Here is a 26,407-nt window from a genome sequence, read left to right as displayed (position 1 = left end):
GGTGAGTCGAAATATGTCACCCCCAAATTACTGATGTGGGAGGATCACGCTCACTATCTACCCAGAGGCCCCCCTTTTTCTTACTGAGGTAGAGTTAAGAGGGCTTTACCGAATATCCTTAGGCACTAATCTGAGCTCTATCTTTATGGTTTTTTTAGAGGACAAAACTAGTCCTTCTCAGCTCATTATAAATCATTTTCCAATTTTAAAGAGAACTGACTTCTTATTTTTATGGAGAAGCCTTTAGAGAGCAACCTCCCCCTAACCTGGAAGCCTGCCAGCCAGTGAACCTGACACTTGCCATGTAATACTGAGAGGAAGAGAAGACACCATCCATCTCTAGGGTCCCTTATTGTTTCATCAGTGTCCCAGGATGGCTTCTCAGTCCCCTGAACTGGTTACTGTGAATTGTATTTAAGAAAAAACAAAACAAAACATTTTCTTTTTACCAAAGGATATCATAAAATGAAAATGCAGGGAAGGAAACCCTTAACTTTTCAAGGAACCTGAAAAGCCTTTTTCCCCCCTTTGTTCTTTATGAAAACTATAGATCTGTACATCCATGCATAATTTATAAACCAAACAACATCCAGTGTCACTGGATGGAAAATTAATATTACCAAGAAAAGCATCAATTCTTTCCCTTAAGCTTTGAAAAGACTTCACCCCCCCCCCCCACACACACACACTTCACAGTCAGGGATTTTAAAGAAATTTGACTTTAAAGCCGTGGTCTTCAACCTTCCTAATGCTATGACCCTTTAATACCATTCTTTGCATTGTGGTGATCCCCAACCACAAAATTATTTTCGTTGCTACTTCATAACTATAATTTTGCTAATGTTATGAACTGTAGTATATATATATATATCTGTGTTTCACAATAGTCTTATGAGACTCTGGTGAAAGGATCAGTCAACCCCCAAAGGATTGTGCCGCGCAGGTTGAGAGCCACTGCTCTAAAGGAACACTCCTCTGCATCAGTTTCAGCATTGGAATGGGGGTAGAGGAAAGAACTGTACAGAAGGCAAGTTGTGAGGACTCTCTCTAACGGGCTCTCCTGATGACGAAGTGAAGTGAAGGAGTAAGAAAGAGCATGCATTAGTGACACACGGCCAGGGAGCTTCCGTTAGTGCTAAAGGCAGCTGCTTCTGCACTCATGTCTAGCCTCTGGTGACAGTGTCCACTGGCGGACAACAATTCTGACTTCATGAAGTCTCTACTAGGAACCTGCTTTTATTTATCACTGACCCACTGACTTTCCTCACTCTTAGCTCTGGAGCTGCTCCACACTTAGACTTCTTTATGTCTTCCCCTTCTGCCATTTTAAAATAACACAGCGAGGGAGTGGAGCTGCTGGTGAATAGTTGAGCCTCAGTACCATACACAAAAACAGAACCCAGTGATTCTAAGGGAGGCAACCAAGGGAGGGTTTCACAGACTGACCTCAAAGAACAAACTCAGTACTTGGGAGCAAAAAAGCCAGGGTACCTGCCCACAAGGATATTCCGAATACTGTTGGATAATCATACCATTGGAACTTGCAGAGGCGTGGGGCTGATTCTGGAAGGTTCTAGAACGTGTACCATACTGCCCTGAGAACTGCCCGCCTTGGGATGGTAATTCATTCCATGCCCCACGTGAGGGAGGGTGGAGGCCCCGTGGAGCCTCGGCAGAGGAGTTCAAACGCTGAGGCCAGACTAAATCCAGATCCTGGGGCTCTTCTTTCAGTTTTTCTCCTTCTTTGCCAACACGTTGGTATATCCTCCCCGTGCTGTCATTCAGTAATCTTCTCATCCCTGTAATTTGTTTTTTAATTTCCATGCTTTCATCTCCTAATGGAAACAGGGTCAAAGTTAGCACTACAACTTAACACAAGAAAACAGAACACGAATAATCCACCACCATAACCTCCAATGAAAAGAGCCCTCTTTGGAAATGGGAAAGAATACTGACTCCATACTCTGACATAATTCACAAAGCTTAAGGGAAGGAAAACTGGCTATGACCTAAAGATCACAGTCCTGACACATCTCATTTAAATCATTTCCAAGCTTTCTTTAGTGCATGATCAGAAACCAACTTCCAATTTCCTCTTTGGACATATTTTATGAGTGAGTGTTCGTTAGGAAAAAAAAAGAAAAGAAAGCTGTGACAGAGGAGCAAAGATGGGACCAGCAGGTGAGAGTCATCAGCTCAGCCACAGCCCCATGTGTAACTGAAATGGATGGCAGGTAGGTAACCAGTGACTGACTGCCTTGCCCCCTCCACTGTCAGCCTCAGTGAGCAGATGCCAAAGCAAAGAATGTTGGAAGTGGAGCTCTTTAAGGCAGGCATTTTCCAGGATGGTACACTGTTGATGGCAACCTTGCCTTCACAGAGACGACGGACACAGGGGCACCGAGGGCAGCATGGCAAGCAGGGGATGTCTGTTTCCTGGTGTCCTGATGGGGCTGTTGCTTTGATTACTGCTCACTGGAGACATGGGCTGTATCAGCATGAGAAGGGAAGGGCGGCCTCTCTGCTCCACCCTCTGCTGGAAAGCAGAGTCACCACGCTGGACCCCTCCAACCCCAATCCACTGCACATCCCTTACAGTGCCCACTCTGAACTTCGTGCTTCTAAGCTTCACGTCACTTCTGTTGACTTCCCTTGTGATGATGAAGAAAATGGGGATGTTCTAAAATTCACCATCATGACTAACCTTGAAGGTTTCTTAAGTTCAGTCACATATATTTCTATTATTGCGCAACCAGTCTCCAGATCTGTTTTTGTTGTTGTTTTTTAAATTTCAATTTCTTTTATAAGAATTTTCCCTCAGGGTATGTTAATTTTTTTTTTTTTTTTTTAAACCAAGGCTCTTCAGCTGGTGTGGCGCTGTACGCCTTTAATCCCAGCACTCAGGAATCAAAGGCAGTAGATCTCAGTGTATTCGAGGCCAGCTTGGTCAGCAGTGTGATCCTAGGCCGGCCTAGGTTACCCGAAACCCTGGCCCCCACCCCAAATGAAACAAAACAAAACACTAAGGTATCTCTATGCTGTACCTATATTTTAATAAACACTACTAAAGATAACTACACAGCTGTACAGATATTGGAAGCTATTACAAACACTGTCTTCTCTTGTGTCCTGATGCTGGAGGTTAAGCCCAGCGCCTGTTCCATGCTGGATGTGAGCTACCCCATTGTGCTGCCTCCCAGCCCTATGTTACCTTAAGCTGTACAGTAACAAGCATCATCTTCGAGATGACACGGGCTTCCCTCTAATCTATGCATCGACACTCTTATTCTATATAATGTACACATAGCCATGCAGTCACCCTAATAAATATCTAAATATATATCTAAATAAATATCTTCTCACATTAAAGTGTGAGAAGAAAGAGATGGAAGAGACTGTTAGGAAAGATGTAGTATTACAAATAAACACATAATGACATTTTAATGAACTTAGCATCATATAAACCAGATTTTTCAGGCAGAACCTGGTAGTTGCATAAAAACTTATGTACTTTGTAGTATCCAGTTAAGACAGTCAGTTTATTAATGTATTTTATTACCACCTATTATGGAAAAAGATTTTATAAGCTATTCTGAAATGAGTACCTTCAAATATTGGGGGGGTGGAGTCTGGGGACCAATTCATGCTAAACATGTGCTCTACTGCCAAGAGCACCTAGCCCCTCTGTTTAAAGACAGTAATAAAATATTAATTCGGTCTTTCATATAGAACAGAATGCAGGAGAAAACATTCATAAATTTATGTTATTTTGTGTTACCATGTGATTGATAAGAGAAATACCTTAATTGGCAATAACCTTTTTTTTTTTCTATTTTAGACACCAGCAAAGTTATAATCCAAAAACAAAAAATCACATTCTATGTTTTATGAGAATGAATGACCAAGCATGATTTAAATAATGCACAGTGAACAAAATTTATACTGTTCTCACGATGTCTACAGAGCAGGGTGTGTCTGGACGAGCTCCCAGGGGAATTCTGAAAGTAGCCTCTTGGCAGATGTAGTGTGACTCTCAGCATCAGACCCTGGCTTTCCTGGCCAGCTAACAGCACAGGGCCAGCAGGAGGAAGCATCTTTCTCCTGTTTCCACTCTTGAACCCTTAGCCAGACTGGCCATGGAACAACCAAAGTTGTGCTGGCTGGTTCTTCACTGGCACAGGCTAGGTGCCGTCTTTGCTCTCACCTATGGCTCCCTGGAAAGAGCTGACCTCAGCCAAGCTAACAAGCTCTTGACCCAGTGAGGGGCCACCTTTCTTCACTAACCCTATACATAACAGGAAGACAGATGCTTTTTGACCAAGGTTCACTGTTTGGAAGATAAGGATGTATGATAAGGTGCTACCATTAGGAAAAAAGAGAGAAAAATCAAGAAAACAAGAAAAGTCACGAGGATTCTGGAACGTTCTAAGGGCAAAGATGCTTTGTCATAATTTAGTTTCACAGTTCTAGAATTTGGGCCTGTGAGGATTAAGACCAAAAATATAACTGAAGGGTTTTTTTGTTTGTTTGTTTGTTTTACATAACTTTGGTTGTGTTGATGCCCAGAATACTAAGCAAGCTAAGAAAAAAGAGAGAGAGAAAGAAAGGGAAAGAAAGAAAAAAAGAAAGAAAGGAAAGAGGAAAGGAAGGAAGGAAGGAAGAAAAAAGAAAGAAAGAAAGAAAGAAAGAAAGAAAGAAAGAAAGAAAGAAAGAAAGAAAGAAAGAAGAAAAGGTGACAAGTATACAGGAAGGAAGAACCTGGTAGCAAGCAGCCTCTACAAAGGTCAAAACAAAGGGCAAAACTGAGCTAAATGAAAACCAGAACTGGAAGGGGACGGCAAAAGCAGTGGAGCTGTGAAGGAAGCCAGCTTGAGGTCTAGGCAGGTCATTTTAAAGAGCAGAAACTAGGAAACTGCACAGAATTGCAGAACTCTCTTCTGAAACAAGTAGAGAACAAGGAAGGCTGGAAAAGGATTGGTTGAGGGAGTTTCCTTAGAAGAATCAGGTTGGGCTCCTTAGTGGACAGTTGTTTAGGAGTATATTCCCTGTATCCGGAAAAGTGGGAAGAAACTAAGGCAATTGCCTTAGGTGAAGGAAAACCCTGGGACTCTTGGATGGGCGGCAGAGAGAGAGGGAAAGAGCTTTGCTTGCACATTCAGGACAGATGGGGCAGAAGGTCAGAAATGAGGCCTGAAGGCTGGAGCAGACACCACAAAAATGCTGACTCAATCTACAGAACCTGGGGGCAGACAGATGGGCTGAGGCCCACACACCCAGACAGCAGGTGTGAGTTGGTGGAACAGGTAGATTTGCATGATCTTCCAGAGACCTGGATTCACTTCTTAACTGTACTGACTTGCCGCTGACTATTATTACACTGTTATCTTAGTTTCTTGAATTATAAAGGTTTACTTCAGAACTGTGCTAGATAACCTAAGGGGGTGCAGAAGCAGTCCAGAAAGGGCTCAAGCTAGTCACAGCTTCTGAAATATTAGTTAATTAAACATCGAATGCTCTGAAGGCGACATGTGCCTTCAGATAACAGGGCCTAATTTATCATAGTGGATTCTTTTTGGTTGAGATGAAGGTACTGGTTGACTTCTCATCTTCCTGTGTCTAATGAGTCAGTGTCTTTTCTGTGCATAGGTTTGAGGGAAACAAGGTATCAAGAGCAAGGTACTATTTGGAGAAACAAGATTCTATATGGAAACCTTTGCATTCCTGATATCTTTCCAAGCTCCCATCTATCTTCACTTACACTCAACTCCACTTAAGAAAGACAAATGAAAGGAATAATCTTCTAGTTGAGCGATGCCATCTGTCTGTCCTATTGGTGAAACAACCATACTTTAATTCCTTTCAAGAGCGTAGTAACTGGAGCTCGGGAGACGGCTCAGTCAGAAAAGTCTTTGCCATGCATGAGGCCCTGAGTTCAGATCCCCAGCATCTGGACAAAAGCTGAGCATTGCAGTGTGCACCTGTGACTCCTGGGAGGGGAGGGAGACAGGTGGGCCCGTGGAGCCTACTCGTAAGCCAGTGTAGCTGGGTTAGTAGGTTCCAGTTTCCATAAGAGACTCCAAACAAAGTCAGGTGGAGAGTAACGGAGGGAGAAAAGAACACCCTGTAGGCTGGGATGCCCAGGCTCTGTTAGATCCCGTTCCTTCACATAAAGAATTCATGTGATGCATGATGTGATAAGTAAGAGTACGAACGGCGGTCCCCACACAGAAGCCCTTGTAATCTGGCCAGGTTATACCTGACAGGACATCATTATTTAGTCTGGTGCTACAAGAAAAAGATAATATGTCATCTCCATGTGTCTTACTCTCTCATGAAGGCCCAGACATTCGCACTACAGAGCACCAGGTGCTAGTGTACAGTACAGTAAACATTCCCCAGGCCTTTCTTAAGAAATTGAAGGAGTGGTGGTTTTATAAAACAGAAAGAGGCCTAGTGGAAATAGATGTCACACAGAGGTAGTAAACAAGTAATATATTAATAACACAGAGTGAAAGGGTAGTCACATAAATTATTCAACAGACATTTATCAGGGTCTCAGAGATACAAAGATCACCAGGCACAAACGGAAAGACACTCCCCTCCAAATTCCTTAATGTCTTTACCCAAATCCTTTTGTATTGATTTGTTGCTCTGAAAAAATGTTCCCAATTCTCCCAGGCCCTATGGTTCCTTCCCTTCTGCGTCTAGCTAGCAAACTTCCTGGCTATTTGCAGAGACATCTTCGGTTTCCTCCCCGAAGCTAGAACATGGTTCTCCCCTGAAGAGGCTGCTCTTTTTGCAGCCCCAGGGTTGAAGTTATTCATTCTCTCCATCTCATCAGGTTGGGAAAGCGGAGCTGGCATTCCACTGGCTCTTGATGCTGCCCTCTTCTAGCCTCAGAAAGACGCCCTCAGACATGCACCATCATTCAGACTTCTTGAGCAGCAGCTCCGTGTGCAGGAGTGTCATATTGCCAAAGACAGGGCAGGTGAGGAAAGGCACAGTGAGGCCATCATCTCACCAGCGGCCTTACATGACAGGCCAAGGAAGAATTTTCCTCTGGATACAATGAGTTACTGTACTACATAACTTAAATTCACTGTCTTTTTAAAGATAAGAAATAATCAGGTAAGTCCTTTAGAAAAACAGTTTGGAAAAGTGCTGGAGAAACTCCCGTGTGGAGGGAAATCTGGGTGAGTATTGCTAAAAGATTAGATAGGGAGATGTTTTTAATGCAGTTAGGAGTGGGAAGAGGAAAGAAGACACTGAAGAAGTTTAATCAGGAGGGTTTGGTGGCTGAGTCCTGGGAGGGACAGCAAAGAAAAGTCAGTGACAGATGACTTCAAGGTTCCTAGCTCGTGTGACCTGAATGGATAGTAACAGCAGCCAGAGAATTACAAAAGGAAAGCTACAAAGATCTGAGAACACACTGAGCCTTACCTGCTTATTTGTAGTGCTGAGGGCTGAAGCTACAGCCTTCGCGCTGGCTCTATCACTGAGCTATGCCACAGCCCTAAGAACCCTGTTTTTATGGTCAGATAACAAGTAGGCACCTGGAAAGGTAACCATGGTTGACAAGGAGGCAAAACTTCAGTACTAGTTCCTCAGGTGGCTGTCCCCTCTGGACAGGACTTCTGAGGGCCACCATCAGTTCCAAAGACTGCTGGACACGTTATAGGGACATAGGAGAGCGTCTCAATGCATGACAGAACGGAGACAGTGCAAAGCACGCAGTTAAACATTAATGGAGGTATGACTACACGTGTTTCTAAGCTAGAAGGTGAGCGAAACCTATTCGCTCTGAATCCCCAATCCCCGAGGCACTTAACAGTTCCACTCCTCACTCTCCTTGTCCCAGTATAAAATCTACCCACACTGGGACATAAGGGATTAGGACGCAGGGACGCAGGGACGGAATCAGGGGAAGCTGGTTATAATCTTTCTATGCTCACTGTTGGTTAGGTTTTTATTACACTACCACATCCAGTTTTGCTTTAAAGAGGCTGTGGAGAAGCTTGAGATAATGAAAAAAAAAAAAAAACAAACAAAAACCAACAAAAATGATTAAAAGAAGCAAAGAAAAGGCTAACGGAGTTGGGTTGTTTCACTTAAGAAATACATAGTTACTGAGTGATTTAATTATCTTCAACTATACTATGGTGTTATGAGTAGGACACTGTTCTTTATCAACAAGGAAAAAAGCAGACTGAAAAAATAGCTTCCAGGCTGCTGGGTAGGCAACAGATGGTCTGAAAGGGCTGGCTTTTCCAGTTCATAAATCTAGCGTCAGAGAGGGGGAGCCTCTGCACAAGAGGAAACAATGAGAAGACTTTTCTGTTGGGTCTGATGAAAATGTTCAGATAGTGTCGATGGTTGCACAACACCGGCAGAGTACTTTTTAAACACATGCTTTAAACTCCTTGCATTTTTTAGGTAATGGCATGTTAAAGTAAACACACAAAAAAGTTAAGCTTATCAGTGGGGAATAGTATGCTGGCCAGGATTGTACCAATGGTCTAGAATATTTCCTCTCCGAAGCTTGCATAGGCTGGTGTGGAACCACATCATAGTGAAAGACGAGCTATGAGTTGTCAAATGCTAGCCACAAGGAAAGGGCGGAAGGGACATAGGCTCTTCACGCCTATGGTGCAGCTTTCCTCACCACAAATCTCAGCCAATGAACTGGAAGAAAAGGAATTTGAAGTAGGCTCTCCCTGTGAGAGGATTTAAGATTAGCACCTCATTCCAGACTCATATTACCATGCAAATATTGTAAAGGTCTCAACAGGCACCCCTTGGCAGGGGTGAGGGTGAGGATGAGGGTGAGGGTGGGAGTGAGGATGGGGTGTGCTTACCAGGGGCATGCAACTCAGCAAAACATGGTCTGAGAAGCAACAGTTCTCTACATGAACCCCCTTTTAAACTGCAATCTTCAGTGAAGCCCCCAATAAATAAAGAAGAGCAAGCTCTGCTGAAGAGGCTGTGCCAGGCCCCAGCTTCCTGTAAGGCCTTGGAGGACATTCAAGAACTTCAAGGGCTCCACACAGTATATTCTGAATGCCACTGAACAGGAAAGAGGCAAAAAAAAAAAAAGTGGCTACAGAGTACTGAATTGGTGAGTCAGACACTATCATAAGGGCATCTAGACTCTATGCTGTCGCATGTTTGAGAACTCTCCTAAGCGGAAAACTAGACAAGTGACACAAACATAATTAACAACAGGAACAAATGATTTGATAAATATTTTACATTCCTTGTGTCCCTGATGATTAATGTAATGAAAATTACTGTGAAATTCATTATCCTTTAATTTGGCAAATATCATAGACTCATAAAACCTATTTTTGAGTAGGGGTACACCCACTGTCATATGTTCCTGGTAGGTATGTAATTTAGTAAAACAAAACAAAATACCTTTTTGGAGTGAAGTTTGGCAAGCTCCCTTGTAGGAAGTGATTCTACAGAAACAGTTCAACAACCATCTACGATATAGTACAAGGGACACTCACTGTGGCATCATTTCCTTAAGGAAATACTGGGACAATCCAAATGCTACTGATGGGACATTTATGGAAAGGTGAAACCGACTGTTGCATTAGAATTTGAAACTGTGTATAAACTCCATGAAGGCTGTGCTCATGATGGCCACATTCATTACTGGTAACCTAGACCTATGAATGCCTGAGTGGCTCAAGGTAGGTGATAATTATGAGTGAAATAAATGCAGATTGAGTTAAGTGAAAAAAAAAAAACTTGCAAGACATGATATGATGTAATTCCATTTTCTCTCCTGTCAATGCACATACATTTACAGATACGTATTTCAATAAACTTATTATTAGCCCTGAGGATGTGGTGGGGGTGAGAACTTTTAGTATTTAGCCCATTTTTCAACGTCACAAATTTTAACTTCTAAAATAATTTTCAAATATGTATATTTTGTTTCAAGAAAAATATTCTAGAAAAACTGTCACATTCTCCCCTACAGCTCTGCCCCTGCCAGTGATATTCTAAAACTAGGTATAAGGCAACTGAGAGCAATAGCTTTAGGAATGAAAGCATCACCATGCAGGTAGGCAGAAATGACTAAGGAGTCTAGGGGAAAGCAGCAAGAGAGTCAGAAAAGGAAGATGCTGGGGTGCTAGGCCAGCAGTTCTCAACCTAGAGGTCACATTGGGGCCACATTTCAGATATTTACATTACAAGTCATAACAGTTATAAAGGAGCAAAGTAGCAATGAAATGCTTTTATGGCTTGGGGTCACCACAACACGAGGAACTGTATGAAAGGCTTGCAGCTTTAGGAGAGTTGAAACTACTGTCCTAGGCTTCCCAGCAGGCATTCTATTCAGGGGTGTCCAACCTTTTGGCATTACATCATACCATCTACATATGTGCTGAAGGGCATTCATGGTTATCCTGAGATATCCGCACGCGTGGCAGGAGAATCAGCAGAGTTTCTAACATAACAGCCCGTGCACTGTCCTCACGAGAAACTGTAGCGTGGGCTAGAGAACCGCGCTGGGTGTGGCTGCGTTCTGTGTTCACGTGCTTCACTATGTTCTAGTCCACTCAAGGAAGCAGTGAGAAGCAGAGGGACTCCACGCTGTGTCCATGATGTGTGGCCCAGGGAATTTCTATCATGCAGTCTGGATGTGGCTTAGCACCTTCTTCACGTAGCCAGGTCAACATACATGGTGGAAGCCAGGGGCTCCTTATGGGGCTGTCTTTATGGGTTGTGACTTAGCTGTGCTACTTGAGTCTAAGAAGAACAAGGGTCATAAATTTCCTTTTAAATAAGAAACTTGATTCATATAAATTCTGTTGGTTTTATGAAAGATGAATGACTTATTCAGAAATGCAAAATCTGAATGTATTTAGTAATTTTGTGACACATATAGCAAGAAGGCTGACAATACACATAGGACAAAAATAACAAGATTGTAGATTAAGAGCTGTCTCCAATTCCCAGCACTGCAAAGGTAAAACAAACCAAAAGGAAGAAAAAGAGGAAGAAAGAAAGAAAGGCACAAGAGAGAGAAAACAACAAAGCAAACCCAACACCAACAAACCAAACCGAAAGCAACAATAGACACACATGCAGAAGCCACACCAAACATGAGATGCTTCTGAATTCCTACAGTAATGTAAATAAAAAACCTTGCCTTCATTCAGTAAGAGATGAAATATTCATAACTTACTGTTTGGAAAGAGACAGCCTTTTCAATATAATTTGAAATGCTGATCCTCTAATCTACTGTACAGAAGTCTTCTGACCGAGCTCTAATACACAAGAGCAAATCTCTGCTTCCCAAGATGCTGATTTCCATATCTACACCACGGATCAGCTAAATGTGAACATGACTGAGTACTGGCTGTATTACATTTCCTCAGTAATTAAAAATTTTTAAAATTGCAAGTTAAATATGCACACTGTGACAGTTTTGTTTTTCGATATAAATAATATCGATCATGATGAAAACAGGTTAATTTGCAGTCGTTCTCTATAAAGAGCTCAAGTATTCAGGTAACCTTGCACCTGCAGAGTAGCAGCCTTCCATGACCGAGACTAGCGGGAAATCTCTAGAGTTAAGCAATGTCAACTTTAAATGAGTAGCTTCCAAAAGTCCTGACGTGGCTCACGCAAGAAACACATTTCCATGACAACCTAGAACACAGATACCATGATATAAATATGATGACAGTTTTATGAATTTCATTAATTCATTATCAATGCACTTTGACATTTTATTTATTATTACTGCTGCTGCTACTGCTGCTGTTGTTCTCAGCGCTGGTGATAACGCTAAGTTGATATCACAACCCATTTCTATGTCAAAACCCACTGGTCTGCAAAGCATTGCCTTTAATGTCTTAGGTTTTTTATTCAGGGTGCCTGTTCAGGCATCTTCCTGCCTTCTACATTCCTTCTGGAGTTAATGACTCCCTCTTGGCTCCACTTACCCTCTGTATACAGAAGTCCAGTGCAGACTCACTTCAGGATCTCAGACCCATTTATTCAATTGTCTATTAGCCTCTCTTCGACATCTCAAAATCAATCTTAACATCATAGCGTCAGCTTTATTTTGCTGTGACTGTGCCTATCTCCAAGGCTTAGTAAATGGCACCTAAGCACTGTGTAAGCCAGACACCTGGGAACTATTCTCTCCACACCTCCAGCCACTGAATCACTATGCTTCTTGTTTGAGTTACTTTAGGGTGCTTCTCCATCAGTACAACTACACTCTGATTATCACCTGATGCGGCATCTGCCCAAAAGCCTCGGCATGATTCTTCTCCAATCTATTCCATTCTGACCTTAGTGGGATCTTTCAAAAATGCAAATCTAATACCATGTCATGCTGTGAAATGCCAAAAACCTGAGGATGAAGCCCCAGCTCCCCAACACTGGCTCACTGGCCTCCCTGCCTGACCTCCTTACCCGTTCTGGAGTCTTGGTTCCTGCCACCTCTCCCCATGTCTGTGGCAGTGGCATTCAGGTCTGGCTGTACACTAGAAGCACATAGGTAATGTCTGACATCCCTTCAGAACCATCAATCAGGTCTAATTAGTTAGTGGATGTCACATCAAGCCAGCAGACCCACTGCTTTAAACACAGTGACGACATTCCAGAGGCTCTGAAGCTCTGCCACGAATCAGTTTTTACTTACACCACCATCCCTCTGAATGCTCAGCCTCATCTTCATCTCCATCTTTAAGTCTCAGCTAAAAGGCCTGCTTTCTTTCTTTCTTTCTTTCTTTCTTTCTTTCTTTCTTTCTTTCTCTTTCTTTCTTTCTTTCTCTCTCTCTCTTCCTTTATTAAAAATAGATTTTTCTCTCTCACATAATATATGCCACTTATGGTTTCCCTTCCTTCTACTCCTCTCAGTTCCTTTCTACTTTGCCTCCCATCCAATCCACCCCCTTTCTGTTCCTCATTAGAAAACAAACAGGCTTCTAAGGGATAATAATAAAATAAAATATAAAATAAGCTAAAACACATCAGAATAGACCAAACAACAAAAAGAAAGAGTGCAAGAAAACACAAGAAACAGACATAGACGCAGAGACCCACTCATTCATACAGTCAGGAATCCCATAAAAACACTAATGTGGAAGAACAGGCCATTGTCTTGAATCCCCCAGAGACCTCAGTGTTCTAAGTTCCCATGGGATTCTTACTGATCTCATCTCAACCCAGTGGGTTTAACATCTCTTAGCTTGTCTTTAGTGTCTGTTCAACAGACAGCTGCAAAATGAAAACAAAATGTATTAACAAATATTATGGGAAGATTCAGTTAAGAAAAGCTTTAAAAATTTTATCTATAAGAAGTGATCTGGCGGGGCTGGAGAGATGGCTCACTGGTTAAAAGCACTGATTATTCTTCCAGAGAACCTGGGTTCAATTCCCAGCACCCACATGGCAGCTCACAACTGTCTGTAACTCCAGTTCTGGGAGATCTGACAGCCTTACAAGGACATACATATAGGCAAAACATGAAGGGACATAAAATAAAAGTTTTTTTTTTTTAAAGTAAACTGGCAACTGTGGCATCTTTCCATCGAACGAGCACAGGATGGCAAACAGGGCCACTGCGGGCCTCTGCCCAATCTTGTCTTATGAAAGCTTTTCCCAAAGGAAGTACCTGTTTCTTCCATCTAGTGCATCCAATGTGGAAGACATTAGAAACAGTTCCCTCTACTCGACAAATGAAGAAAGGCCATAGCAGCTCAGGGGGAGTGGGGTCAGCTGGGGGCCACACAATTCTGGTGTGTTCTAGCCCAGCCTCGCCCTTCCACAGGGGTGTTCAAAGGAAGAACACTGGACTTGTGCAGAAATCCGAAAGCTAACACTTCTGCTGCAGCAGCTCCCCAGCCATGGTTCATGCAGTGCATATTAAGGTGCCCATTAAAGTCTTGCTGTAATCGAAAAAATTATATATGTGCGATGAGAATGAGTTAGTGCTAATGGAAGAACCTTAACTTCTGCCTCCCCTGACTTTGTACTTTTTAGTTGTACCTTAACCTTGCATTTTTGTGGGATTCTGTACATTTTATATGTAGGTGTAAAGTCATGTTTGAGATATAATTCCATTAACCACATATGTAACTTCATAGTCTATTATGTTGCATCAACTTTTTCTGTAAAATAAATTGTTAAGGATATTATTCCTGGAACAGAATAAATTCTTGGAATTACTGAGTAACTTATGTACCGTACCACTGTTCCAAGAACACATTACTTATTTTATCATGACAAAGTAAAGTTATTAATCTTCCGGCTTCTACTTCAACAATGAGAAATGCTGTAAGATGCACAGACACCTGCATTCCATTTCAGTTCAACTTTATATCATCCATAAACATCTCTGTTTTGGACACCTCATCCAAACAAATGCTCACAGCATACTCTACGTAGCACTCGATTTTATGAAACTATAAAAGTTCCTCGCTGTTAATTACAGAGACAAATGTCTCATCACACATTTGGTTACTAGATAGCATAATTAGTTTTCTCCATTAACCTTTCAGATATAAAATTTGATTTCCAAGTAAAAAAACATTGTAAAACCCTTGGAACTCAAATAACACCATATATTTGTACATGCTTGAAAAAAAATGTAATACTCAGAACAATTTTATGGATTCTTACTTACAAGGATAGTGATTGTCTGGAATAAGAAAGAAAATCTGTCTTGCCCTTGCAATGATTTTAAACACGCTGTCAAGTACACACGTAATAAGCTGTCTTTTGTGCAGAAAGAAGGCACAGTAACCTGACCATGAAAGGAATGTGTACCTTCACTCTCTTCCTGAGGCTGAATCAGTTCATCAGGCCTCTCTTCTGTGAGACAGACAAAGAAGGATAAGACAACAACCCAACAACCAAGGCAAGACTGCCCAGCCAGCTGACGGTAAGGGGGCAGTGCTGAGCCACATAACCAGGCTTCCACCAAGAAACCACACACGCGCCAGTGGGCAGCAAGACTGGGGCAGACTGCAGTTCTGCAGCAGAGTAACTCTGTAAGGAAGTTCTATGATTGCCATGCGATGACAGACTTGCCCCAGGGCTGCACAGCTGTAGCTGGTTTTTTGTTTGTTTGTTTGTTTCTGTTCAAAGCTAAATTGCCCACAAGTGACTATGCCACACCATGGCCTGATAAGGACTAGGTTGTAGGTCACATATGTAGAAGGAATGTTTAATTGTTACAACATCCAGATGGGATCTACTGACATTTACATACATTTGTGACGTTAGCATGTTAAGGACAGAATGAAAACCTCACTGCATGGGCCATTCCCATGCAAGAAAACTGTCTCTACTCAATGTACTGTCTCACTCAGATTAGCTAACGGTTGGTAGGAAATGACAGCATGTTTCAACATGGCACTCACTCATTCACTCAAAATGGTTATTAAGAGCCTGTTCTGTACTAAATTTTGCACTAAGAAGCATTTAAACTCAGAAGAGACTTAAGAGAAGGTGGAAGAGGTCAGTCTAGACTGACCCCAGCAGTGGATACACCCAGGAGTATGCACTGCCATATCTCAGGGTCACCTTCACAAGTGGTGTGAGTCTAAGGCCATGGAGGAAGGAGATGGTTAACACACAGCTTCACAAAACAGCATCTATTTTCAGAGGTAAGATTGGGGGTGGGAGTGGGCTCTTATTAACCTAGTGAATAGGAAACATGCACAGTTAAAATTAAACATCCCGTGGTTACAGTTGGCATATTTTACTTCTGAAATGAGAGGTTCAGTAAATATGTCTAAGTTTCCACCAGAGTAAGAACTTTTAAGAGGTAAAAATGTTGAGTAACAAAGTTTCAAACCAAGTTTAAAGTCAGACTCTCCTTTCCTTCATTCATCAAGCGGCTGCTGACGTTCCCTCAGAGAACAGCAGGGCTGAACAGAGCTGACCCGTACAATATATAGGGAGAGGTCCACAGATAAACAACTTATGTTTCTATTTTAGTAGGGATCCTAGGAATGCTACCAGAAGGAGGAAGGGGGATGTAAAAGTGCTGACTTCCTAGAAGATGCTTCAGGAGTAACACAGAAGCAGTGACGGTGGAAGATAGGTGACAAAGAGGGGTGGCAAGGGGCATGGCTTAGAGTTTGAGGAAGCAGGCCTGCTCTATCTGAGCACAGAGTGAGAAGGAGAGTGTCAGGAGGAAGTGGGAAGGAGATGGATAGTTTGTGCTGAGGGCCTTATCATGCTGAGGAGTGTGGGCCTTAACTAGGAAGCATTAAATGATGGGGTTTGTCAGGCAGGGGAGCAAGCCAAGGTGTGTACGATACTGCAAGGAAACTAAAGGTGTCCCCTGAATCAACTACTGCATGTTTGGGCTGCTGGCCTGCCCAGGCTGTCTCACCAGCTGTTGCTGATACATCCCTTTCTAGGTTGTTTTCTAAAATAATGGCTTTCCTGTATCAATGTCTAAGGCTTATTTTAAACTTCGATATAAAAAAAAATACACTGTTCCAAAAATCTCTACTTTCTCTTACAGAAGTCCATATACATATTATAAGTAAGCATACTGTCAGGGGAACAGGGAAGGAGAAACTATCAATATGTCTCAGATTCTGCCCTTTGTGGAAATTTTTTAACGAGCTAATCACAATCAGTACAGGGGAAGTAAAAATGACATAGCTATGGTTCTCACTTGGAGAACAGTTGTTGAATCACGCAGAGCCTTCCTGAGAAAGGCACCCTTCCTCAAGACAGATATTGCCCCATGTGGGTCCTCAAGAGTGGGTGCAGGTGATGTTAGTCTCACTTGTCTCCTGTAGGGCATCCCTGGAGAGGGTGACCTGAGCAGCTGTGCACATGGGATCGCTGCCCCAGGAAGACGATGATGGCTGCTAGGCTGATTGATGGAATTGTATAATGCCCATCTTTATTTTCTTTAAGTAAAAAAACCCTGCTTTGTGTGGACTCAGAACTAGACAAAGCTCCAGTTTTTTGATAAGTCACTATCACCTCAGGCACGCTGCCTCTATAAAGTGGTTCCAATGTCACAGCGAGGTTCAATATAAGCAGAGCACATGACCTTTCAGTTTTAGTTTTCAACATGTCACTGGATTTTTACATGCAAGCTTACCTTATTTTTGAACTCTTCTGGATTTGTAAAAGATTTCAAATTGTATCTCACAGACCAACATCATAAAATCCAAATTTTAGCTTTAACATGTATGGTGGTTTGAATGATAATGGCATCCAAAGGCTGTTACCTTTGAACTTTTGATTCTCAATTAGTAGACTGTTTAAGTAGGAAGGATTAAGAGGTATGGCCTTTTGGGAGGAGGTGTGTCACTAGGGTTGGACTTTGGAATTTTCAAACCAGGCAGAGTGTCACTTTCTGTCTCCTGACTGAAGATCAGGATGCAAGTTCTCAGCTACTTCTCCAGTTTAATCATAGCAACAGAACAGTAACTAGGACAATGTTAAATTACAAGAACCTCCTCAAAGAGGTTCTATGAAATACCAATGTTTGGTTTATCAGCTGTTGCTAAAGTCTCAATAGAGTAGTGAAGTAGAAGTTTCTGGTTTCTTTGAAGACTCAGTTTTGTCATGTGATGCTTTGCTGCAAATTGGGCATGAGATGTTTTGCTGGAGGTTGGCTTGTGAGAGGGCATGCACTGTTTTGCTGTGAGCTCTCTAATGTGAGGGGTGTGACTTTGACTAGCTGAGAACATCCATGGGTGGACTCTGAGGGAAGGAGATATATCCTCCACACACAGTGAGGGATGGCTTATTTGGATTAACATCACTGCACTGATCTTCACAGAGAAACATTCCAGAAAACTTCTCAGGGCAATCCAACTGAGCCTTGTAGCTTTTCTTGACTTGTTGTGCTGATTCATGTTGCTGCTTGGTGTTGGCCTGTGGACTGGATTGCTGGTGTCCTGACGACTGAGTCTGGGACTCCCTTAAAGACTCCTCAACCCTAATCAGCAGGAAGTACATAAAGAGGTCTACAGCCCTTTTCCCTACTAATCTACCTAAGGTGTGGGAGCTGATGGTGGCAGGGAGGGAAAGATGTTTAAGAACCCCAAACAAAGTAGGTTTTGGGGAAAATCTAAGCCTAAGATGTACAGAGTAGTACATCTTAAGCTGAATCTTCAGTTTGATACTGCAGTGTCTGATATATTCACGTACTTAAATAACGAGTGTCTAGAGACTTGCTGGACAAGCAGGGTTATAAACAGGACACTATACTAAGTGCTTCTGAGGACTTGAAGAGGAATCCAGGCCACACTTGCCTCTAGGATTAGACAGTCTACTTCAGGGCAGATTAGGAGAGATCGTGAAAATAAACAAACAGTTTGATGTGACAACTGTTAAAGCAGGTCAGAAGAAGGATTTGCATGGTTACCTAAACCACAACATATCCAGGCACAGAAATAAAGACGAGGAGTGTATATTAAGTGCTGGAAAGGAATGATGTTGATTTGCAGTAGGAAAACACTCAGAAGGAAAACACTTTGAATTTGGAAGGAGATGGAGAAAGGGAATAATACAAGTTAAGAGTGTAGTGCTTTCTGGTTTGAAAAGATGTTATTTAGGTAGGATTGATTTTGTATATGATGAGGAAGAATCTGACAAAGCAGTGTGGCAGGCAGTATTACTAAATCACAGAAAATAAGGAAAATTTCTCAAGAGTTTTGTTCAAGGTGTCATTAACTTTTGAAATTTTATTTTTAAAATGTGTGTGGATGTTTTGCCTGCATGTGTATCTGTGCAACATGTGCGTGCCATGTCTGTGGAAGTCAGAACAGAGGGCCAGCTCCCCTGATACTAGAGTGGCAGATGGTTGTGAGTGTCGTGTGGGTGCTGGGATTCAAACCTGGGTCCTCTTGCAAGAGCAGCCTGTGCTCTTTATCTCTTCAAAGAGACATTAACTGCTAACCTAAGATCAAACTGAAGTTTCTGGACCTAAGTCTGTTTTTTCTCTACTAGGTTATAAACTGAAAAGGCTTGTGGCCTATGCCATATTGGAACTGAACTTTAAATACTGTCAGGACAGACTGGATTTTGCTAGGAATCTGGAAGTGGGGCTCAGCATGGTAGCAGAATGCAGACTGCAGAAGCAGCCTTGGCAAGAGGGCAGAGATAAGAAAGCAAGGAGCTTTGCAGAGCTCCTTGAGAAGAGACCACTTTGACAGACAATATTTTTTTCAGTGAAAGTAAAGTAGAAGAGAAGAATGGAGATGTAAGTTAGGAAGACAATGAACAGGAAGATGAGGTTGGGGCCACACTTTCTCCACGAAGTGGAAGCACAAAGAATCTGGCCAGACTACAGTCAAACCCAGCTCTTGTTACTGGCTTCACAACTCAGGGCAAATGAACGCTACTACACACCCACTTCTCTCATCTACAAATGGAAATGCCTTCTCTGAAGTGTCCTGAGTTAAAACAGAAAAGTGAGGAAGTACTGAGCACACAGGAGACCAGGAACGACTCTTTTTTTCCTCAGTGGTTCCTGAGCTTCTTCAGCTCTGAGCTACAAACAACCTCCTATCTGGGATGCCTGTCTTAATCCAGAGAAGTCTTACTTGCTGGGGAGCAGGGATTTGGAGGCAGGAGTGGGGGTGCTAGCAGGATTGGACTGTGGATGTTGAATTCTTAGTTAAGAGAAACAAACTTAATCTACATTCCCCACAGACAAGAGTCACTCAGTCAGATCAGCTCTCATGAACACAATGGAAGAGTGAGGAGAGGATTAGAGGCAGCCCTTGCCATGGCAAAAATGGTCTTAGAGCAGGGTGTCAAAGACACATGATTTTAAGTGTTGTCAACTACTAAATATTGTGTGGCCTTATGCAAGCCATTTTTATCTCCGAGATAAGTCTCTCATTTGTAAAACAGGAGGACCAAGGCATATTTCCTAGGATAGCAGTGGTAGTAATTATGTGATTAATGAAAGCAGTGAGACAAGACTAACTACAAATGCCCCCAACTCTAGGGAGCCAGTAGCCGCTTAAGAATGACCAAGTCTGCATCCAAAGCTACAATAATATCCAATATACACAGGAGCCTTTCCAACAGTAACGTTTCTGAAGTCTCTGGGGTGGGAGTTTAGAGTGGAATCACACATTTAGATGCTGACTGCAATCTTAGTTCAAGGTTTACTGAACAATGGCTGTAGAACTAGAGGGCGTGTGAGCTTCTCTGAGTCTCCTTCACTCGCAACTCTTGGGGGGCAGGCAGCTTTACTTTCCTTTTATCAGCAGTTTATGCCAGGGCCTCAGCAGGAGAGCACATCTGAATTAAGCATGCCATGTGGTCACGGGCAGGAGTTTTGGGGAGACATACTGGAATACATCCTAGTTCTGAGCAAACTGAGCAACTCCATAAACCCTTGGATTCTTCTAGAGAATAGAAATGACAGTACTTTTTATTTTATTTTTTTTAAATTAGGACAATGAATGGAATAACATACAAAGTTCATAGTGTTATACTGTACCTGGTTTTTGACAAATGGTTCCTATATTTGTCATATTCCTTGTACACAGAGATGTCCCCTGACTGTGCCATCAAGGAAAAGAAACACTGATATGAAAAGGGCAGGTACACAGAACATGAGGGGGTGTGGTGCTGAGGGCGAACTTCTGGTAAGAGAAGTAAGTGAAACATTTCAGATCCCAAATGCTGCTATTTAAGGGTTCTGCCTTTTCCCATGGTCTTGATTCTCTTGGTTCTAAGGTTGCATCCAATTCTTGGCAATGAAACATCAGGGTTCTTTTTGTCCTTAGGCAGTACTTTTTGGAGCCATCCTGAGGTGGGATCCAGGCTGTTTAATCCGTAGGTAAAGAGTGGCCATCCCAGCTCTTTAAGCACTGCTTCATGGTCAGGGACTAGGTTCCTGGCTTGAAGAGGTGTGTGGGAGTTTTATGAGAATAATTTCTTGAGGGAGATTTGGGAGCCTTTGGAAGGGGCAGTTCTCATCAAGAAAAAGATTACAAAATTCAGATATCTGGACCCCAATCAAATGGCATCACTACTGGACGATGTACTTCGCCTGCTGAAAGCTGTGTTACTGAACGAAATATGAAAAAAGAACAACACAAACAGGGTGGCATGCTTGCAACTGGAGCTCAGTAAATATTTGCTAAATGAGCAAGTTAATGAGACTTGAACACCTGAAAAAGAAATATGGCTCAGATTCATATACTACAGAAAGTAAATCTGAACTAAAATCCAAGGCATGAAAGGGACCTCATTTACTATTGGTATCACCATTACAAAGAATATACTGTCTCATTAAAAATTGTCTTTCTACTAGCGAAAGCCTCAATAATCCTTGACTTGGCTCAGTAGAGGGGAAGCTAGGTTCTGTTGTTGGTAGTCCATCCTTCACTGTGGGCGTTAGTTCCCATTATTATGGGAATCATAGCAACTGCCCTGATTATAAAAAGACTCCCAGATAAGAGGATAATAAGCTCTCTGGCTCTCTGAACCACAGTGCAGTGCAATGCTCACTTAAGATCTAACTGCAAAGACGCCTATCTGCTTATCGTTCTGTGCTGGCCAACACCTCCCTTCCCACCAGGAATCTTCTGTCTTTGCAATCTTCTCAGTAGTTCAAGGTCTAGCTCCCCACCCTATCCTTCCAACTAGCTCTGGCTCCTGTCCCTGTTACTTTCCAACTGTCATTTAATTACTGTTCAGGCAGAGAAACACAGACAGAGGAGTGCTTAGAGTTCAGGCAGAAGGTACCCTAGGTCTCCACTTAGGGTTAAGCCCTAGTAAGTGACCTTTGATATGCTTCCTTAACATCCCTAAGCCTTATCAAAAGTGAGGGTGATGACGCTGGGACAGACATGCCATGGGGAGTAAATATGAACACTCACATAAAGAGCCTTGCACGTTTCACTCAAACTTCTGCTATTGTGACTGGTATGTGCTGCCACACATCCCACAGAGGGCTTTAGCCCAGAGCAGTGTCCCTGTTCTATCCACAGGATTCACATTCCTGAAAGGGGCTCAGTTCACTGTATTTCCTCACAGAAGCACTTGTTGAGTTGATTACAGATTGCTTCCCTTCAAACAGTGCTCAAAGCTTCACTGTAGTTTCATAGAACCAAGAAAGCCAAAGTCCACTGGGTAATGTTAACCTCTTCTAACCCTTAATCAAATCAAAAACATGGGAGTAATTCCCAGAGCACATACACAAGCCATCACTCTAGGGAGCTACGTTACCACACTGGATACGATACATGAGTTAGCAGCCTAAAAATATTCCAAAGAGAAATATTTGATGTAGGAAGCTCTGCCAAATTCGAGGGTACTCTCTAATCCCCTGAGACACGTACTTCAATCTTACAGATGCAGAGCATTACAGAGAACACACAAAAAAAGGTCCTATGTAAAATCATGGGAGCTATGTGCTAGCACCTTTTTACAGGCACACAGTTCTTAAGTATTTAAGTACCAGGCTTTCCTAGATCTATGCCCCTAGGCAATATTATGAATAGGCTTCAACAATTTATGGAATAAGCCTGATATAAATCTATGTTTTGAGAAGAGTAACATAAACTGTAACACTGTCAACAACAAAATTCTTAATTTCAGATGTTATCTGTAGCTATTTCCTGTTCTATAAATTATGTTTCCAAATCATATGCACTTCTTTTTAATTGACCTGAAGGATCTTTGGGAACTATATCTGATCTTCCCAAGAACAAAGGCCTTTCTACAAACCACTTTCAAGATGGATTCCATGCCCGGCTCTTTAATGGTATTCTTCTATCTCCAGTTCAGAAAAGGAAGAAAGGACATTTGTCCATGAGCTTGCATTTTACTGAATTCCAAGTGCTCTTCCTCATGCTTTCTTTCAGCCCCACAATTTGTTACTGTCTAACATCACTACTATTGACCAAGCAACTAATAGGAAGGAGTTGCCAGGAGACCTTTGCTGGACAAGAACTAAACCCAGGGCATACTATTCCACTTACATGAGAAATAGAAGTTTTCTGCAAGAATGCAAACTCATCACAAATGGCTAAATCCATTGTTCTAACCTGAGTACTTAAAGAACTCACCTGACCCAGGTTAGAACAATGGAGAGTGTCATCTAAGACACGTCTCTTTCTGGGCCATAACATCTCACTTGATTTTGGTGTTCAGTGTTTATAACAGCCAATAGGTGCTGGTCACACACCTTTGTCAGTGTGACTTCTGACCCCCACCCTCACCCCTCCTTTGCAAGCTTTGCAGCCTTTTTCTTCCTTAAACCAAAACAGAGCTCTTGGAATCTACTACACTCTCAGGTGGTTACAATGTTTTAATGTAAAAACACCATCAATCTGGCTGTAAGCAGCAATCCAAGCACAGACATCCCTGGCACTGGGTAGGTCTGGCCCTTGCTCGCAAGAACTCTTACCCCGATTCTCTCCCAAGTTCTGCTTCCTGGTTATGCAGTACCTGGCCCTCAGCCTACTACCTGAGGTTGTAGGGAATCCAGGATGGGCAAAGTTGAAGCCAAATGTCACCATTTACCCTACACTTTGCCTTGATAAGCACTTTTAGAGGAAACACCCTAGAGAGTTTGATATTCAACGCATAGGCTGCAGATAACCAACTGTATATGCAAGATTCTTCATATGCAAGGTTCTTCACGTACAAGATTCTTCTTATGCCCAAGCTGCACATACACAGGCAAACACGCTATACTTTTGGCTACCTACACATCTATGGGGCAACAACACTTTTCAGGAGGTTTGCTCTGTCTGTCCCCAAGGTAGGTAAACCAGGAAGGGTGGTGGCAGAAGAAAGTCAGCTTTGCTCTCTGACCACAAATGTTAGCGAGAAAGACAAGCCAGGAAGCGAAAAGCTGTTCAGTAGTAACCGGCACCATCAAGAGGTGGTGAGGCAGACAATCACACTTTTCTTTTCCTTACGCTTTTTGACTATAGATTTAATTTAATTTTGTCATGGCAGGATTAGCAACCAGGCCATAGAGGTGAAGGGACATTATAATAAGACAGCCCATTCATCCTCCATCCCACCCAAGGCAGAAGCAAAAGCAAACAAATAGCAGCTTCCTGGAAATTGAATTTCTGTTATCCAGATGTCAAAGATGTAATACCCCAATTACACAAACTATTGCCAGTGAAGCATGCCAGCGAATATGCAATGTAAATGGGGTGAGCACCGAGCGGCGAAACTGCGCAGTCAGCATCTGGCTCTGTGACTGAGTGATAATTAGCACTGTGTGTAGACACTAATAAACATTTATGTCTGAAATTACAACTTTTAGCAATGTTAATAAGGGATATATTGGCAATCTGTAAAATAAAAGGTCTTGAAAAGAATGTCATACATTAAGAAATGGCAGACATTTCCCGTTCTTGCACAATCTCTCCCTCCCCATCCCCTGAAATTGCAAATGGCCACGCCATGCTGTTTTGCTGAGAAATTAATTGACATAAGAACCTACCTAAAAAAATGGGTTGTGTCTCTTTGGTCTCCCCATTAACATCGTTGCTGAATTCTGAGATTTTATATACCTCATGGTGATAATCTGGCATGAAAAAATAACTGAAAATTAGAATTTTAATGACTTCGAGAAATAGGAATAAGCAATTAAAGACTTCCATTCTCTATGTGTATAATTTATAGATATATTTCCAAGAACTCACACAGAAATTTTAGTCAACGGTAATCACCAAAACTTTGCTTACTGTGAAGTGCACAAACTTGAAACATTACTTTGACTTTACAAAACAGGTATGCTTGGCTACAGTTTTCACAGTTTGCTTCAGAACTGTCTCTTTACTCAGTTTACCCAGAAAGTTCTGGCTTAAAAGCAAGCACATATTTTTTTTAAAAGACGCTGATGTGTTATTCTTTAAAAAGAAGCAAGATTTTTTACCTTTCCCATAAGTGAATCTTTTGCATTCATCTACTGCACTTACCGAACAGGCAATAGTTTATATCTCCCCTCCCCCCAAATTTCTTTGAAAAGCACCTGCACAGAAAAATCAGACTCACCATAAAAAACAAACAAACAAACAAACAAACAAACAAACAAAAAACTTGCTATGTCAACCAGATTTTCAAACAAAACACCTTACAATCTCCCTGTGGGAGCCACACCACCTTGGTAATGTAGTTCTTTACAAAGCAGGGTCACGGGGTATGCAAACAGAGGTTCCTTCTCAACAGCTATCCAAGGTTTGGGTGGGTTTGTTTGTTGTTTGCTTTGGCTGTCACGAGACACCATGACAAAACTACCTTCTCTTTTAAATAAAGTAGTAAGTTCCCTGAGGTCATAAAGAAGAAAACAGCCTCCATTCCGCACTGGAGCACATTGCTTTCAACAGGGTCACCACAGACTTCCAAAGTACAAAACTCTGAGGAATCAACATCGTCATTGGGGAGGTGGGTACCAAGAGAGAGTAGCCAAATATTTTGAATACATACGCTATTTCAGGCCTCTATCATTAAACAGTACAAAACTAAATTAGGGGAAACACAGATGAGCAGATCCTCAAAATGTCTATAATTAAACCATTGCCAGACTAACCAAAAGTGGGCTTTATAAAAATCCTCATTTCAGTTTAGCTGAGTTTGAAAAACTCGATCGCCTGCAATCTTGCTCCAATATTCATCTGTTTACACGTGACTTCTTCGGGTCCTTGGAACAATCATGTGGGATTTCTACTCTGATGCCAACGGCAGATAAAATCACCCAGGGAAAGTGGACAGGTTCTGTGATCTGGCTTTGACCTCAAGTTGAGTCAAAGATATTTAAAGAGGGTGGACTGAAACTCAGTGTTAGGACTTGTGCCATTACCAGTGGGGAGGGGGTGTCACGCCTCGCGTTTGGTGACTCTGACATCTCGACAGGTGTGTGCCTTATCTCGAGTTGTCATCTTTTTGTTTGTTTGTTTTAAAGACTCAAATCAGGAAGGTAGACTCGAACAAGTAACAGAGCCCAGAGGAGACAACTATTCAACTTTCTCCTCCCCGGACAAAATAAAAGCCTAAGGAGTACACCTGTTAGTCGGCAGGACCTAGCCGGATTTGTTCTCCCTTTCTTTCTCCGTAATGACACTTGTCTGACTGGTACAGGATCCAGTCGTAAGACACCTTTCCACCCAAATCACTCAACTAGAAAAGATGCTGTGTGTCAACAATTTCCGCCTTTAGCTTGGCTCCCTAATGAGCCGATTCTTCTTAAAAAAAGAACAATGATCATCTCTTCTCTTTCCTCCTCCTCTTTAGGGGAGAAGAAAACAAAAACAAATCCCTGTCCATTCTCGGCCTGCCGGCCAGGCAAACCTTCGGCCACCCCAGCCCGGCGGCCGCGGCGGCGGCACCCCCGGAGCGGGCTCGGCTCCCCGGTGTCATTGTTTGCTAATTTCCTGACGTGCCCTCCGACTTGTTTACCTTCAGG

At 42.3% G+C, this 26,407-nt stretch overlaps 1 protein-coding gene across 2 annotated transcripts in view; it reads right to left on the bottom strand.

The window, feature by feature from the left end:
• Bend7 (BEN domain containing 7) overlaps positions 1-24,525 on the bottom strand; it is a 78,800-nt gene extending 54,275 nt beyond the window's left edge. For both annotated transcript variants that reach the window (XM_055593834.1, XM_055593835.1), the window contains exons 1-2: positions 24,446-24,525; positions 1,533-1,835 (exon numbers count right to left, since the gene is read on the bottom strand). In XM_055593834.1, the coding sequence (XP_055449809.1) occupies positions 1,533-1,824 (292 nt within the window). In that variant the 5' untranslated portion in view covers positions 1,825-1,835; positions 24,446-24,525. The remainder of the gene's footprint in view (positions 1-1,532; positions 1,836-24,445) is intronic.
• Positions 24,526-26,407: the final 1,882 nt, after the last annotated feature.

Source organism: Psammomys obesus, unplaced genomic scaffold, assembly GCF_907164565.1.
Source record: "Psammomys obesus unplaced genomic scaffold, mPsaObe1.curated_primary_1811, whole genome shotgun sequence".
In the NCBI taxonomy this organism is placed as follows: domain Eukaryota; kingdom Metazoa; phylum Chordata; class Mammalia; order Rodentia; family Muridae; genus Psammomys; species Psammomys obesus.
This window is presented reverse-complemented; position numbering and strand designations above follow the sequence as displayed.